At 43.6% G+C, this 17,538-nt stretch overlaps 1 protein-coding gene across 5 annotated transcripts; it reads left to right on the top strand.

Annotated features, from left to right (window-relative positions):
* Positions 1 to 1,255: 1,255 nt before the first annotated feature.
* LOC138975402 (structure-specific endonuclease subunit slx1-like) lies at positions 1,256 to 17,512 on the top strand. Of its 5 annotated transcripts, none has more exons than XM_070348072.1 (8): positions 1,256 to 1,404; positions 1,951 to 2,005; positions 5,631 to 5,841; positions 6,618 to 6,669; positions 7,104 to 7,359; positions 9,302 to 9,462; positions 11,603 to 11,812; positions 14,316 to 17,512. In XM_070348072.1, the coding sequence occupies exons 3-8, from the start codon at positions 5,669 to 5,671 to the stop codon at positions 14,379 to 14,381; spliced, it is 918 nt and encodes a 305-aa protein (XP_070204173.1). In that variant the 5' UTR covers positions 1,256 to 1,404; positions 1,951 to 2,005; positions 5,631 to 5,668; the 3' UTR covers positions 14,382 to 17,512. The 5 variants fall into 5 exon arrangements, with proteins under 5 accessions (XP_070204173.1, XP_070204174.1, XP_070204172.1 ...); XM_070348073.1 differs by having other exon boundaries at positions 5,606 to 5,841; XM_070348071.1 differs by lacking the exon at positions 1,951 to 2,005.
* The last annotated feature ends 26 nt before the right edge of the window (positions 17,513 to 17,538 follow it).

Below are 17,538 nucleotides of genomic sequence, written 5' to 3'. Positions count from 1 at the left end.
CGATGTTACCGGAAACGACCGACCCTATTTTTTTTGGCGATGTTACCGGAAACAGACATATTTTTCTTTTTGGCCTTATTAGAGTAGTAAAAAAAGCAGGCAACCAATTCAGCAACACATTGTCACATAGAGAGAAGAAGGGAAGATGATAAGAAACTCATGACAACATTTGAACATTTTGGGTTTACAGTGTTCACTTAAAAACACTTTTTTTTTATCAACAAAAGGTACTTTGTTTATTACACCAAAATCAAAATTAATATAGCTTTGAATTCGCGCAAAAAGAAAAAAGAAAAAACAGAACAATTACTTGTATACGACTTGCAATATACCTACCGGTAAGTGATTGGATATGATACAGTGATATCGAAGAATTTGTAACAAAAAAATGTTTAAAGATAATTCTCAACCCGAAGAAAAAGAACAAGAAGAAGGCAGTAACGTGCCGAAATATTGATTATAGATATAAACGTACGGTACCTAACCTGGTTACTGGTGTGTTTTCTTTTTATATAAATTCTCAACCTCGGGTAGCTCAGGTGGTAGAGCACTGGACTTGTGATCCTAAGGTTGCTGGTTCGAATCCGGGCCGGTGTAGGATCCGGTCCGGTGCCCCCTCTGAAGTAGTCCCCCGGGGGACCAATTCGTGGCAAAAACTGCTCTATAATGGTCCCCCCTTAGACATCCAGCCTCGTTTTTCTTAGGCATTCAAGCCATTTTCAATCTATATCTTCGTCCGGTGTTATGTAGTGCACAGACAGCAATCTCTTTGACTATATTTTGCAGAAATAAAATAGATCTGATTTATAATGCCGTTCAAAAGAAAAATCACATGAAATAAAATGAATAATAAATAAATACTGATAAGAAGAAATGAAACCAGTCTCTGATTCTTTCCTTTCTTTTCTCTAAAATTGCTGGTAACATTACCAACATTGTAACAAGAAAAACGAGGCTGGATGTCTAAGGGGGGACCATTATAGAGCAGTTTTTGCCACGAATTGGTCCCCCGGGGGACTACTTCAGAGGGGGGACCGGACCGGATCCTACACCGGGCCGGACGCGGGTCAACTTTATGTCCAGAGACAGTATCCATCTCCCACCCCCCCCCCCCCCCCCCCCCCCTGTCACCACAATGGCATGTTAAAGATCTTGGTCATTTTACCATAAGTGCAGATGGCTGATACCACCTAAACACGCATGCATGAAAAGCCGTGAGGGCGTAAAAACTCGAATCGTACTGCTCCCAAATTGTTTTACTAGAGTCCGGTTAAAAGTCATGTCAGCTCCTTGGACACAAAGAGTGACCTCCCCTGTTTGTTTTTGAGGCTTCAAACGCATCCAAAGTCAGGATCAGGAATTTTACGCCGTTTGGAATCTTTTTAGGTTATTTGCGCGACGGGGGTGAGAGCGCACCGCCTATACGTTAAAAACAAACTAAGGACCTAGCAATTTTTGTGTGTCCTCATAAGAACATCTAAATATGTTACTTCAAGTAACCCCTAGTTTAGGACACCCCATAACCTAGTATACAATTTCCTATCATTGCTTGAGTGTTTGAGGAGCTGGGGGGTAACGAAGGACGTAAAGCACCCAACATACACGCCGACCCCAGTCCTCTTGTTCTAGCTTCCCTAATTTAAAATGTTTAAAAGCTGGTTTAAAAGTGATTCTCTGGATTTTAGAGCAGAGGGCCGCTTCCGTGGCACCTCTGCTTATTGCTGTTGATAAGGCAGCAACAGATTTTGCCTGGACCACCTGCTCGTCTAGTGCATTCCACTCAGCCACCGTCTGCACGAAAAAGGAGCGTCGATACTGCTCTGTGCTGGCGTCTGGAATGATGTAGCCACGGGTGTTGTTGTAGGAATACTTGGTGACGATGTTACTTGCTACGCAATCGGGAAAGGTGTTGGCTCGTATTTTCCTCTTCTCTTCATCCATTGGTTTCAGGAAGTTTTCTGGAGGTATTGCTGGGGTATGTCCCTCAATGATTTTGAAGAGAGTGGTGAGTCACTGTTGTTTTCTGCGCTCTTGTAGAGATGGTAGATTTAGGTCCCGTAGCATCTTTGTTACACATCCTGGGTCTTGGGAACGGTAGTCGCGCTTTATGAATCTTGACGCTTGTTTCTGAATCCGCTCAAGTAAGAGGCTATTTTTGTTTTTGTCGTTTTTAAGTCATTAATCACTCCGGGGGTTTTAAAATCCATTTGCGTCCTCTGGTCGTTGTCATTATCATTGTCCGTTAAACATTGCCAAAAGTCTGTATCCGTTAGGGCCTAGTTTTGACAGGAACTGTTAACTTAATTTGCGGAGGCTCATGACACAAAACTTCAAAAGCGTCAACTGAACTGTTGCTGCCTCTACAGTTTCACTGGGAAGGTGGTTCCAGTCCCTAACAGTCCTCGGTAGGAATGATCCACCTCTGTACTGAGTTCTGGTGTTGATGAGGCAGAACTGCTGGTCATGGGTACGTTACGGTGGTGGGGGTGGGACTAGCTTGCTTGATGATTGGGCACTGATCAGTCCGTGATGGATCTTGTAAAGGACCCCCAGGCTCGTGGTTCTTCTGCGTTGCTCGAGAGACGGCCAGCCCAGTTGGTCGATCATCCGGCTCACACTTGACGTGTTGTGGTAGCGGTTGAGTACGAATCGGGCGGCACCTCTCTGGACAGCCTCCAACTTCTCAATGCTCTTCTGGTTGTATGGGTCCCATGCTGATGATGCATACTCGAGAACGGGTCTCACAAAAGCCTTGGAACTGGAGCTGATCTTGAGATTGCGTCTAAGAAAACCCAGCGTTCGATTAGCCTTATTGAGTACCTCGGTAATGTGGGTCTCCCATGCTACTTCTCGTTGCAATGTGACGCCCAGGTACTTGGCTGTCTGGACGGTATCTAGGTTGTGGCCCTGCAGGACGTAGGAATAGTCCAGTGGACTTCTGGTGACTGGCATGGATACGCATTTTGCAGGGTGAAACAGCATGTCCCAGCTCTTCTCCCAATCCGATAGGTGATGGAGGTCTTGCTGTAGCTGGTCTTGTTGTTCTCTGCTGGCTACAACCCTGTACACTGCTGTATCGTCCGCAAACAATCGTGCCAGTGCCGTCAGTTTGTCCGGAAGGTCGTTGATATAGGCCAGAAATAGACAGGGGCCCAATACAGAGCCCTGAGGTACTCCTGACCTGACGTTGACCTGGGAGGAATGGTAACCGTCCACTACGACTGCTTGGTGTCGATCATTTAGGAAGTTCTTGATCCATGTGAGGGTGGAACCTTGTATCCCATAGCGTTGGAGTTTGTGGGTCAGCAGACTGTGGTTGACACTGTCGAACGCCTTTGCGAAATCCATTATTAGGATGTCAGTCTGCTTTCCACTCTCCAAATTGGTGGTTAGTTCCACAACAAACTCGAGGAGTTGGCTCTCACATGAACGCCCCCGTCGAAACCCATGTTGGCTCTCTCTCTCTCTCTCTCTCTCTCTCTCTCTGAGTCTCTCTCTCTCTCTCTCTCTCTCTCTCTCTCTCTCTCTTATTTTATATGATTCAGTCTATATTTTGTACGTGCGTCCGTCTTTACGTGTTGTAATGAAGTTGTATAAAGGACAGGTTGGAAGAATATAGCTTTGCCTAAAACCTTTATCCTTTTGTAATAAAGTTCTGAGTCTGAGTCTCTCTCGAGATCTCTCTATCTCTCTCTCTCTCTCTCTCTCTCTCTCTCTCTCTCTCTCTCTCTCTCTCTCTCTCTCTCTCCACTTTTACGTTGAAATTGTGTTCAATATTTTGTTAAAATTAAATTGTTGCCAGACTAAGAGTAAGACTTATGAGGACAGTATAGGTCCAAATTGGTCCAAACATCCTGACTTAAATACAATAATGGTTTTATCAGAAGATCAACCTACTACATGTCAAAAGTATCAACATTTTGACTGCTGTGATCAGACCAGATCGAAAAACACGTACTTGGTTTAGTAAAATACATAATTAGTATTTTAATTACGTGTTAAACAATAGAAATTAGAATACATGCATGTTGAGCATGGCTTAATTACTCGCTGTACGTGTGACTCACTGACTAGTGTGAAGACATGTTGACTTTATTTTAGTCTTCAGGGTTTCATTTACTAGTGCGCCTTGCGCCATTGGCGCATAACATCTGAAAATGTCCCATACGAATTCCCTTCCGTGCGTCAAAGGGCGCGCTGAGATTACGCCACCCCATGCACACTTTTCACGGGAGTACAGTGTTCGGAATGACCTAAGCAAAAACGTGCGCCTAGCCAATCAACGTGCGAGTTTGTGAAACGCGCTGTGATTGGCTTTTAAAATGTAATTCATTAGTATTCAACCAATCCTGCGAACTATCTGTGCTTGCGCGTTTACCTCTGTGAAAACTGTCAACACAAGCTATATGTATATAGATCAAAACACACACACAAAACACACACACACACACACACACACACACACACACACACACTAACCTAATACACAGGCAAATTCTCATTCATATCATCATAATTATGGCACCAAATATCACTATTTTGCATCTTTAGAAAAAGCAATTTTCGGACCACCTAGCCTGCTTTGCACATTTTGTCTCCGACTATATTATAATGTCACATCAGAATTTGGTTGAGGGGGACAAATGTCCCATTGTCTTTTTCTTCCAGGGTTAAACTTAAAGGCACAGCAAGCCTCCCGTAAACCATCACAGATACGCGGCTTTTACACACACTACAAAAACCCTTTCATTTGAACACTCACTGCTTGAGAACATCCTAGGTGCCCTCCGTAAAGAGCGAACAATTTTCAAAGAATTTATTTTTGCGTGGTTTATCTTACCCCTGAGCCATCGTGAACTCGTGTGATCCAGTTTCCCTTTTTCACAATGTAGTCGTCAGTTAGTAATTTGAATGCGACTCGATGTGAGCTTATCTGCAGTAGCATGTTTTTATGCACGAAACAAACGGCTGTGGTTCACAAGAACTCTAGCGATGGCTTTTGACTTGAGAGGAACTGGCAATATATATATATATGCATAAACCGTCGTCTGCTACGACCCTTGCGTGACCCTGCTTCCGGGCTTTTCTTTTTTTAAACTTTCACAACTTCGAATTGTACAGTACTGATCTTGTCTTGATGAAAACAGAATTCTTTTATGATTAAAGAATGTTTGTGTAACAAGCTGTCAATTTATTATTTAGATTTTAAAAGTTAGGTCTAGCGCAAAAACGCACCACGGTCCAGAAACATTCTGATAATCATCGGTCCATGGCTATCGCCAGTTTAGAATGAGACCCGAAGGGATTAGTAACTCATTTTTGTTCAGGATGGGTCCAAAAAGTGTTCGAGACAATCTGCAAAATTAATTCTTTAAAAATTGCTCGCTCTTTACGTAGGGCACCTGGGATGTTCCCGTTTGATGAGCGTTCAAATGGAAGGGTGTTTGTACTGTGTGTAAAAGCCTGACAGTATCTGTGATGGTTTACGGGAGGCTTACTGTTCCTTTAAACCCTGGTCTTAATTAAAAACATGTATATATATATATGTGTGAGGTCACGGACTGGTTCTTGACTGGATGCAGTGCAGGTATATATGTATATACAGGTAACACAAATTCTTTGACGGGAAGGTATAACAGACAGGAGGGATTGACTGCCGGCAAGCAAAATGGTGCATGAGATCGAGGACTTCTTTGGTGTGTACCTCCTCCTGTGCCTCAACCCTCGCTACAAGGGTCGCACCTACATTGGCTACACTGTGGACCCCAACCGGAGGATCAAACAACACAACACCGGTTCACACGCCGGCGGTGCATTTCGGACCAGTGGCAGAGGACCGTGGTGGGCTTTAAAAATTAGAGAGCATGTGTGGTGCCGTACGTTAGTATGTGTGCGTCCAGGACTTAAACTTTGTTGTTGATTTATTTTTGTGGTACTGTACTGGAACCCCCCTTTTAAGACCCCTCAATTAAAGACTCCCTATCTTATTAACTAATTAAGACCCAGTTGTATCAGATTTTCCGTTCGTAAAGTCTGTAAGTTGATCCACATTTTAAGACTCCCTCTTTTTTAAAACCTGATTTTCTCAGGGTTTTTTTAGGTCGTAAAAGGGGGATTCCACTGTATAAAAACAGTTAAGCTCTTTGAGCTGTTATCGGAACTTGCGCTAGAAAAAAAGGATTTATTATTATTTATCAATATTTGATTCAAAGAAGGGGGAAAGTTTGTTGATTTTAACAAGGGTAGCTTAGGTTTTATGAATTTGATTTTCAGGGGGGGGGGGGGGGGGGGGGGGGTGGGGGGGGGGGGGGGGTGTCTGTTTTCTGTTTCCATGTAAATAGACACTATACCTCTTTTAGTTTTAAAATCGAGCTGTGACTGCTGTACTTAAAATAAAGATCTACGCTACAACAAATCTGACAATTTTCTAGATTTTCATTTTTGTATGTGTTTTTTTTATGAGTAGTATAGAAAGATACATGTTTTGATGATGATTTCGTTTTTTTCGTACACAGCAGTCTCTGAGGGTGTGCATCAGTGTATGTTTCTCATTTGTATTGTAACATGTGCTTTGTATTTTATTTAATTGGATTTGATTGTTTTGTAATTATTTACAGGGAGATGGTGCTCATTATTCATGGTTTCCCCAACAACATTTCAGCCTTGCGTGTAAGTGTCCATAAACTTTTATTTGTTCGTCATGTCTGTCAATTTCCCTCCTTTTGAAGATTTGGAGTTTTTCAAAGGGGGGTTGCCAAAGAATATTTTTTTTAATTTTTTTTTATATATTTTGTTTTTAAAGTTATTTTCTCCCTTTTCCCACTCCCAGTGTAATTTTATTGATTTGTACCGGTAATTATTTCCAGGGAGATGGTGCTCATTATTCATGGTTTTGGTGAGTAGTAATTAGTATTACTTAGTAGCATAAAAAGGTGTTTTGATGATTTCTTCTGTAACGTACACAGCAGCCTGGCAGAACCTTGAACTTTTTCATTGAATTATTTTTGTGTTTTGCTTTCATTTAAATGTATTTTGCTTATTATTTTCGTTTTATTTAATTTGCTACTTGGTTGGTTTGTAAAGCTTACTTTTTCTGTTGCTAGTTTGAGTGGGCGTGGCAGCACCCGCACAAATTCCTGTCCCTGAAACATGTGCCTGTGGTGAAACGCAGCTCAGAGACTGCGTACCAACATCGGTGGCGAATCGTGTGCCACATGCTGCGCTCGCCCCCCTGGAGCCGTCTGGCGCTGAACGTGCGCTGGCTCAAACAGGACCACCAGCTGGACTTTCCTTCGAATCTGGAACCCCCGTCTCACATGCCAGTGGTTTTTGGCCCGGTGCGCAGTAAAAAGATACAAGGTGAGACAGGATTTTGTTTTTGAGCCAGAGTTGATCGGGGGGGGGGGGGGGGGGGGGGGGGGGGGAGCAGTGCCAAATAATAAGATATATAGTGTCACAGAATTGTACTTTGAGGCACTAGGATCAAATAACAAAAGTACATAAACACTCTAAAACAACAGAAAGTGAGCGCTTTGAGACCATAGGATCAAATAACAAAAGTACATAAACACTCTAAAACAACAGAAAGTGACTGCTTTGATGCCTTAGCCTGTTTAGGATCAAATAACAAGTCGCGTAAGGCGAAATTGCTACATTTAGTCAAGCTGTCGAACTCACTGCATTTTTTTACCAAGACAATACAGCTTTGGCAATCCCCTCGAGAAGGAAATCACTCACTTCTCACATGCAAAACGCAGTGAAATTGACAAGCCAGATTAGCGCGGTAGCGTATACGCTAAGCATGAAAGTGTGCTTTTCTGTATTCTTGTTAACTTTCTGAGCATGTTTTGAATACAACATGTCATATCTATATGTTTTTGGAATCAGGAAATGATAAAGAATAAGATGTAATCATTTTGGATTGATTTCTTAAATTTTAATCGTAGTACTAATTAATCTATTTTCGTTAATTGTGATCACATTTTAAGAGTAAACATAACATATGTATATATTTTTAGATTCAGAATTTGACGAAGAATACGATGCAATCAATTTTCAATTTGTTTGTGAAAATTCGATTTTAATGACAACTTTAATGAGCAAACTCATTAATTAATTTTTAAGCCTCCAAGCTGAAATACAATCCCAAAGTCCGGGTTTAGTCAAAGATGACTTGATCAAAATTTCAACCTATTTGGTTGAAAAATGAGAGCGTGACAGTGCCACCTCAACTTTTACAAAAGGCCGGATATGACGTCATCAAAGACATTTATCGAAAAAATGGAGAAAAAACCGTCTGGGGATATTATACCCACCCCACCCCCAATTTAAAGCTCCATCCCTTTCAAGGCCCTGTTTTATGAGATTTTCTGATCTTAATGTCTGTAAATTTACCCCCTGTTCAGACTCCCTAGTTGGTTTTTACCTGATGTTTTTTGATTTTTTGAATGTCTTGATATGATGGAATTGATACTGTGCTGTCTTTTATTAGAGCAGGGAGATAGCTCAGTCAGTAGCAACGCAGGCTCATTCGGTAGCGACGCAGGCTCAGTCGGTAGCAACGCAGGCTCAGTCGGTAGCGACCCAGGCTCAGTCGGTAGCAACGCAGGCTCAGTCGGTAGCGACACAGGCTCAGTCGGTAGCGACCGAGGCTCAGTCGGTAGCAACGCAGGCTCAGTCGGTAGCGACCCAGGCTTCAAAACCAGTTGTCGGTATCCGCGTGTGTTCGATCCCAAAGTTGGACGAAGGGTTTATTTCCTAGAGTGACCTTTGTGCAGACTGTCGGCCTCAGTGTCCGAACAACTCCGTGTGCATGCATGCACGGCATGATATAGAACCCAAGTTCACAGCAAAAGTATCATTCCCCGAAATCGGCGTATGCTGCCTGAATGGTGGGGTAAAAACGGTCATACACGTAAAAATACACTCGCGCTAAGAACATGAGCGAACGTGGGAGTCTAAGCCCATGAACGAAGAAGAAGAAGAAGCAAAAGTATCAGAGCAGGGTACCATGAATACACGCATGTAGGAACTAAATGGGTAGCGCCATACTCAATGGCAGCTTGATTTCCCCAGTGAGAAAGCTGCCCGGATTTCCACAGGACTATATGAAATCTTATCTTATCTTATCGTATCTTATCTGCGAGGATGAAAGTCGCTTGTTCATTTCAATGCTTGTTATTCTCTCAGGTGCCAGGAGAAAGGTTCCGTATAACTCTCACTTGCTCCATTACACATGTCGTATGCATAAAGATCGCTTACTTCCCTTTGGTTATTTGGTATCTTATCTTCGTCTATGCAGGTAAGCAGAATGACAAGGGCAGCCCCAGGAAAAAGAGCAGCAGCAGCCCAGCACAGCAACATCCGCACACTGCCGACACAGACATGGAAGATGAAGATTGCCTCATCCCAACTGTTGTGAAGAAGAACCCTCTGTGTTCTGTGTGTCACCAAAAACTAAAGGTAAGTTTGTACTATCATGGATAACCGGCACGGTTGGCCTAGTGGTAAGGCGTCCGCCCCGTGATCGGGAGGTCGTGGGTTCGAACCCCGGCCGGGTCATACCTAAGAATTTAAAATTGGCAATCTAGTGGCTGCTCCGCCTGGCGTCTGGCATTATGGGGTTAGTGCTAGGACTGGTTGGTCCGGTGTCAGAATAATGTGACTGGGTGAGACATGAAGCCTGTGCTGCGACTTCTGTCTTGTTTGTGGCGCACGTTATATGTCAAAGCAGCACCGCCCTGATATGGCCCTTCGTGGTCGGCTGGGCGTTAAGCAAACAAACAAACAAACATACTATCATGGATGACATGCCAACACTCCTTTCAAAACTTTGTGGTCATTTCAACAAATCTGCAGAACGTTTTTTTTGTGCTTGGGAGACTGCAGAATATTGCAGAACCTTTCTGTCAATTCTGCAAATTTGTTGGGAAACAAATCTGGCAACATCCCTGATTATAATTTTTGGTGGTATGTATACTAATTTTGATAGCGTGTATACAAAATATACATAGCAGTGCTCTACATTGCCAAATTATTTGAGGGTATTATACCTCTTGCAAAGAAAACAAAGGGTATTCAAGCATGGGAATTGTTCGCCGAAAGGCAACTTTCCGCCGAAATATTTTGTTGTTCCGCGAAAGAAGCAAAAGTGTCCGCCGAAAAAATAAATGGGGGAGGCAAAAATGGTTCTAAAATCTGAATTTAATGGCAATCTTGGAGCTCAGATGACACCAGCTTGCACCATTTGGGTTCTTTGGAGAAGAAAAAATCCGGGGGAGCAAGCCTCTGGACCCCCCTTCACGCCGTCGGCTTTGCTATTATACATGTACTTACACATTTTCAGCCTTTTTTACTTTTTTCAATTCCCATGCCTGGGAAGGAAAAGTGATGGGATACCATGCAATTTTCGACTCACCTGAGCAATCAGGAGAGTCTTAAGTATTTTGCAGTGTTAGGCACAGTGTTGAGTGGTGGGCAAATGTTGTCGGTTGTTTGGGGGTGTTTTGGAATGTGGGGAAAGGGGGGGGGGGGTGCAAGTTTGTATCCATGGTGATGTTCTATACGGATTGGATAACTAAATTGATTGATACAGGTCACAGAGGTATGAAGTTTGGGTCAATTAGTTGGTAATCGTTTTCTTGAACATTATTTTATGGAGCTAGAGCAGCAAATATTTTGTTTTTGATTGTATTAGACTCGGCGTATTATACTTGTTCTCGTCAAAATATCTTCAATTTTCTTTTCACGTTTGCTTGCTTTTCATTTAAACTGTACCCTCCCCAATCACATAATTCACCTCCCCCACCTTTTAAACGGAGACAGACAGTATTCCTCAGATTTGAACAGGAAAATTTTTTTCCACCGTACACTCGTTCATTAAACGTTCAGGCCGCTTTGGGTAAATCAGAATAAATGCTCTACAAGCCGGACAACAACTTTAACTTCTGCACATCTCCTACCCATCCCTCTTCTTTTATTCATCTTCTTTCCCTCCTTCCTTCCTTTACTGTCTTCTTTATCATCATTATGCAACGTTCATTACGTTATTAATAGATTTGGTTTATTGAGACAAATTTTTCAGCCGTTACCGCCTTATGTTGTACTGTCATGCAGGAACACCACTATAAGCTTCTAGCTTGTTGCTGTTTCTGTGAACTTTGTATACATGTCATGATTGTAACCTTTGTTAAAATAAACTTATGTTTAAACCAAAATATCTGCCACTATCGCTATGCTGAAAACACGATAGCTGTTTATAGTCTGTTTATCAACAGTCAGGGTTTGTCATCAACAGCTAGTCTGTGATATTTACATCTGCAGTTTTAAAAAAACAAAAGGACGTTAGTGCTCTAATTACCATCATATTATCTGACATGTGCAACAAGACTACCGCCCTGATATGGCCCTTCGTGGTCGGCTGGGCGTTAAGCAAACAAACAAACAAACAAGCAACAAGACTAAAAATTTGAAACCCATCTCCTGGCATCTGAGAGAATTATACCAAGCATTGAAATGAACAAGTGACTTTCCTTCTGTAAGTTTAAAACAAATTATCATTATTGTTATATGTATTTATTTATTATTATTTTTTTTACTACAGACAGACAGTCAACGACTCTCCTGCTTCTGGCCCGGATGCAGCATGGTGAGTCACATGAGCTGCTTGGCGCAGCGTTTCCTTGGCAACGACCTCGATCACCTGATCCCCGTGGAGGGGCCCTGTCCTGGGTGCAAGCGCTCGGTGCTGTGGGGAGACCTCATTCGTCACTTCAAGGGCTGCTACCAAAACATGGCTACATGCAATCCAGAGGTGAGCTTGAGGAGGGGTTGGGGGGGGGGGGGAGGCGAGGGTCATCTGTGTTGGTTGATCTAGGGAAGACTTGAATTGAAGAAGAGAAAAAGAAACTTGAATTCATCCATCACTTTACAATCCTGAGGTGAGCACAAGAAAAAAGCTGGGTGGGATCCCGCAGTGGGGCACTGCGGTTATGAAATTAAAGGCCCCTCCTGTTTTTGGAACCGCAGGAGCTTTCTAGTTTGCTGTTAGGTAGATTTTTGGTTCCTCTTTCCTGTCATGCTCTCTTTTTCTTCATGAATTCTTTTCTTTTTTCTGCCTTCTTGCTCATTCACCTGTATTTTTTCCAAAAATCTCTTCTCTTGCCGCTTGTCTCGCGATTCATGTATAGTTTAATCTGTTAGTGTTCTGATGTAAGTCCAGCAGTAGATAGGTTAAGCCTATTTTAACATACTGGAAACTGGTAATCTTCCAGTAGGTATTAATTTAGTTTTACTAAAGCCTGCTGGGACACAAGTAATGGGTTAGTGCATTTGTAAACAGGAATCGCTTGACAAGTGGCCCCCTTCATCCCCCCCTTCCTCGTCCTGATATGGCTCTGCGTAGTCGGCTGGACGTTAAGCAACAAATAAACAAACAAACAAGCTGGGTGGGACGAAGATGTGTGCAGGAGTTTTGGGGGATAGGTTGGGTTGCTGTTTGGGGAGAGGAGAGGGGTTGCTTAATAAAGGGAAGATTTGAGAAGAAAGAAGGAGACAGACCTCATCCGTCACTTCCAGACGCTGCTACCAAAACCTGGCTATACCTCAATCAATCAATATGAGGCTTATATCGCGCGCATTCCGTGGGTACAGTTCTAAGCGCAGGGATTTTTTTTTTTTAAATTTTTAAAAAAATTTATATCGCGCACATATTTAAGGCGCAGGGATTTATTTATGCCGTGTGAGATGGAATTTTGTTTACACAATACATCACGCATTCACATCGGCCAGCAGATCGCAGCCATTTCGGCGCATATCCTACTTTTCACGGCCTATTATTCCAAGTCACACGGGTATTTTGGTGGACCTGCAATCCGTTGGTGAGCAGGAGGAGAAGAGGGCGGGAGAGGGATGGGGTACTGTTTTGATGAAGGAGTGGAGGGGATAAGGGTTTTGTGAATCTAGGGAAGATCTTAGAAGAGAGAAGAGGGGACACCTCCTCTTTCACTTCAAACGCTGCTACGAGTACCAAAACCTGGCTTCTCGCAATCCAAATATGAGCAGGATGACGAGAGATGATAGGCAGCCTATGTAAGAGGTGTCTGCGAGCACCTCCGTTCAGAGGGATTCTGCGGGCATCACAGCAAAACGAAAGAGGGACATTTCTCTCGGCAGATGCCAGACACTTGGTGTGTGTCAGGTGATCAGAGATGTGTGGAGGGTGGTGGCTTGTGTAGGGAAGATCTGAGATGGGGGTGGGTGGTGGCTTGTGTAGGGAAGATCTGAGATGGGGGTGGGTGGTGGCTTGTGTAGGGAAGATCTGAGATGGGGGTGGGTGGTGGCTTGTGTAGGGAAGATCTGAGATGGGGGAGGGTGGTGGCCTGTGTAGGGAAGATCTGAGATGGGGTTGGGTGGTGGCTTGTGTAGGGAAGATCTGAGATGGGGGTGGGTGGTGGCTTGTGTAGGGAAGATCTGAGATGGGGGAGGGTGGTGGCTTGTGTAGGGAAGATCTGAGATGGGGGTGGGTGGTGGCTTGTGTAGGGAAGATCTGAGATGGGGGTGGGTGGTGGCTTGTGTAGGGAAGATCTGAGATGGGGGTGGGTGGTGGCTTGTGTAGGGAAGATCTGAGATGGGGGAGGGTGGTGGCCTGTGTAGGGAAGATCTGAGATGGGGGTGGGTGGTGGCTTGTGTAGGGAAGATCTGAGATGGGGGTGGGTGGTGGCTTGTGTAGGGAAGATCTGAGATGGGGGAGGGTGGTGGCCTGTGTAGGGAAGATCTGAGATGGGGATGGGTCTCGGAGATTGTTAAGAGAACCCGGCTACATGCAATGCCAAGATGAATAAAAGGAACAGGGATGGAAGGTGTTTAGCGATGGAATAACATGACTTATTTATCACTTTCTACCCCACCTATGTTGACCAAGTTTTTTTTAGCCGAGACCAGCTGAGCTGCAGCAGGTCACTCAGAATTGTAGTAACTGTGTAGAAACTGTGTATCAACACGCTGGAATGCAGGCGTTAGATCAACGTTACAGGAAGCGACTGAAGCTAACAGCCTGAGCGCATATACCACCCGTTGCACCAACGCCAGTCATCTGGATGCCGCAACGCAACTAATCAGATTCAGATTCAGAGATTCAGATATTCGTACCTGGTCAGATAAAGCCATATCAGTGGGTACGGATATATTCGTACCTGGGAGACAATGAGTTAAGTATTCATATTCATATTAGTGATTTATGGCAAAATAGCAATTATGTATCACTACTACCTTGACGTAAAGATCCTGACTTTCTGACGGTTCTTATTTGGTTGCAGGTTTTTGATGGAGGATCTCAGGATGAATCTCCTGACGGCCATTGGGCAGATGATCTCAAAAGCTGACACTAGCAAACCTTTTGATGATACAGTGGATAATATTCAACTTCAGACGGTAGTCTGCGGACAGATGATGTCTTCTTAATCCTCTCAGGACAGTCATAACGAGTTAAGATTTGAAGACTTTAAAAGTTGGGGTGAAACAGATGATAGTGAGTCTACAGACATGTCTTCTTCATCATCCCAGGACAGTCATAACAAGCGAGACTTGAATATTTTGAAGGTTAAGGTGACACAGATGATAGTGAGTCTGCAGACAGATGTCTACTTCATCATCCCGACGACACTCTTAACAGCTGAGACTTGAATACTTTGAAGGTTAAGGTGAAACAGATGATAGTGAGTCTGCAAACAGATGTCTACTTCATCGTCCCGACGACACTCTTAACAGCTGAGACTTGATTAGTTTGAAGGTTCTGTGAAAAGTATGATAGTCTGCAGACAGATGTCTAATTCATCACCCCGACGACACTCTTAACAGCTGAGACTTGAATAGTTTGAAGGTTCTGTGAAAAGTATTCAACTTCAGACAGTAGTTGGTTGGGGGATGCTATCTTCTTCATCATCCCTGGACAGTCTTAACAGATAAGACTTGGATACATAACAGATAAGACTTGGATACATTTTTAAGATGTCCGCGTGGAAGCTAGGCCTTCACCTTCAGACAGCATGCTGGCGACAGGTGATGCGTTCTTCATCATCCATGGGCATTCTCAACAGCTTTTGCTTGGGTACCATTTGAAGAAGGCCTTCACATTTAGACAGTATGCTGGGTGTTATGTTCGTGGGTTATTACGATCACTCGATCACTCACAGATACCAACACAAGAATATACAGTAAAACCTGAGTCTAGCGGACCCTTGTTGTAACGGCCACCTGCTACATACGGACAGTTTATCATGGCACGAACACGATTTCAACAATAACTAACCTTTAACGGGCGGACACCTGCCACTTACGGACGCGGACACGATTTTTCGGACCGTAGGAAGTGTAAACACTGTCACAAACGGACACAACGTACATAAAAATGCAACTTCGAAAACTCGACTGTTATGCAGTCAGTGCTCGGCAGCCGTAGCAGTAGCACAAATGGTTGTTGATTGGTTGTCCTGTCCCTTTTCTGACCAATCAGTGGCTTATTTAGATGGAGACCCACTTTCGCTCACTCACTTTCGCTTCGCTCACTTTCGCTTTTCCGCATTGTGGATACAGTCACAACCAAAAGCAACAGTAGACTACTGTGTTTGAAAATGGAATCTCCAGCAGGAAAAAGAAAAGCGTTGACTTTAGAGCAGTGTGTCGCTGCCTTGAAAAAACTAGATAGCGGCCAATCATGCCGAGATGTGGCGAAGGAGATGGGATGTGGTAAAACACAGATCGCGAGGATCAAATCGGAAAAAGAAGACGTGATGGTCTCTCTCTCTTTGTAAGCAATCGTTCGAAGGAAACAATAGTTAACACAGCTAAATTTTTGTTCCATGCATTTATGCTGAGACTAGAAAAACTGAATGAAACAAGAGCTGACCCAATTTGGTCGAGACACACTGCGGAATTTCCCGTTGAATGACTGATGAAGAGTCAGCTATTTTTAGCTTTGTGACGTCCGACTTGCGTAAGTTTGAATGCACAGTGTGTGTAGGGAACGGGGTGGGGGGGGGGGGGGGGATGTTGTTGTTTGCTACATGTATCATTTGTTTACTCACATTTTCAGTGAGTCTCATGTTCAATCCAATAAATACATACTACAGGACTGACAAAAAGTGTCTTGTTCATTTTACGTGCTCTTTGTAAAATATTGCCCCGGCCCCTCCACCTGTGAAGAAGGGACACCTCTCTAATAGGGACACTATTACCATTCCCCAAGGGTGTCCGTTAGAGACAGGTTTTACTGTAGTGTAAGAGTTATTTGGTTTACTGTATTCTTTCGGTGGATTAGATAATGCATGAAACAGAGGAAGGAAGTGTCCTGCTTGGAGATGGAACTGATGCCATTAAGTGAGGAAATAAGGCGGGAAACTGCTACATATAGTCTAATACTCTCAGCCTTATGAGGTTGTTACTCTATCGGTGCTGGAGTGGGTATGGACAGTAAATACAGGCACATGATATATACATGATTAGGGGAACTCTATAATTCTAATACATAACACTTGGGGCATATGAATCATGATGTCTTCTTCGTCATACAAAGGAAACCCTGGAGGGGAGGAAACGGATGATCAGTTTCACTCTTGCTTTATCCGAGGATGACGGGCGCAGTGGCGTGGTGGTAATTAAGACGTCGGCCTCCTAATCGGGAGGTCGTGAGTTCGAAACCCGGTCGCTGCCGCCTGGTGGGTTAAGAGTGGAGATTTTTCGGATCTACCAGGTCAACTTATGTGCAGACCTGCAAGTGACTTAACCCCCTTCGTGTGTACACGCAAGCACAAGACCAAGTGCGCACGGAAAAGATCCTGTAATCCATGTCAGAGTTTGGTGGGTTATAGAAAAACGAAAATACCCAGCATGCCTCCCCCGAAATTGGCGTATGCTGCCTGAATGGCGGGTCAAAAACGGTCATAACACTAATGCCATAACATAAAAAAAATCAAAGTTTAGGTTAATACGGCTTGTTAAAGAAAGTGACCATTTCCAATTCTCTTATCCCATTGCTGGGAAATCTGGGTCGGTTTCTTCTAGTGCAAAGCTAGCAGCGACAAGAGTCGTACTTCCCAGTGTGTGTGTGTGTGTGTGTTTAGGTGTAATCAGTCACCATCTTTTACGGTCATTTTTGGCAAAATGACCGAGGTCTTTTACGTGACACTGTGGTGACACAGGGACATGGAAACCGTGGAAACACATACATTTGACCTGTGTCCTACCTGCTGTTTAATTCTTGGATCCTAAACCCTTCAAAAATACCCTTACCTTTTTTCTTTTTCTTTTTGCCAACGTAAAACGATCCAATGACGTTGCAGATATTGTCATGGCCACAGGTCTTTGGGTTGAGGGTGAGGGGCTGGGACAGGGATACCACACCCCTAATTGTCTGGATGTACTGTGTGCCGTACATGTGTGCAATGATTGAACTGTGAAGAATTGAAGACAACCATATCCCATACATATAAGAATTCCTGTTATGACTTGGCGTGTTTGCGGATGTTGTTATTGTCCGATTGT

The sequence above is a fragment of the Littorina saxatilis genome, linkage group LG9 (genome assembly GCF_037325665.1).
Source record: "Littorina saxatilis isolate snail1 linkage group LG9, US_GU_Lsax_2.0, whole genome shotgun sequence".
In the NCBI taxonomy this organism is placed as follows: domain Eukaryota; kingdom Metazoa; phylum Mollusca; class Gastropoda; order Littorinimorpha; family Littorinidae; genus Littorina; species Littorina saxatilis.
This window is presented reverse-complemented; position numbering and strand designations above follow the sequence as displayed.

Bases quoted from the DNA above. Each gene is read 5' to 3' on its own strand.
- LOC138975402 (XM_070348071.1), top strand. From the start codon at position 5,669: ATGGTGCATGAGATCGAGGACTTCTTTGGTGTGTACCTCCTCCTGTGC. The intron at 5,842-6,617 runs GTGGGCTTTAAA...AATTATTTACAG, and splicing joins ACCAGTGGCAGAGGACCGTG to GGAGATGGTGCTCATTATTC. The intron at 11,813-14,315 runs GTGAGCTTGAGG...ATTTGGTTGCAG, and splicing joins TGGCTACATGCAATCCAGAG to GTTTTTGATGGAGGATCTCA.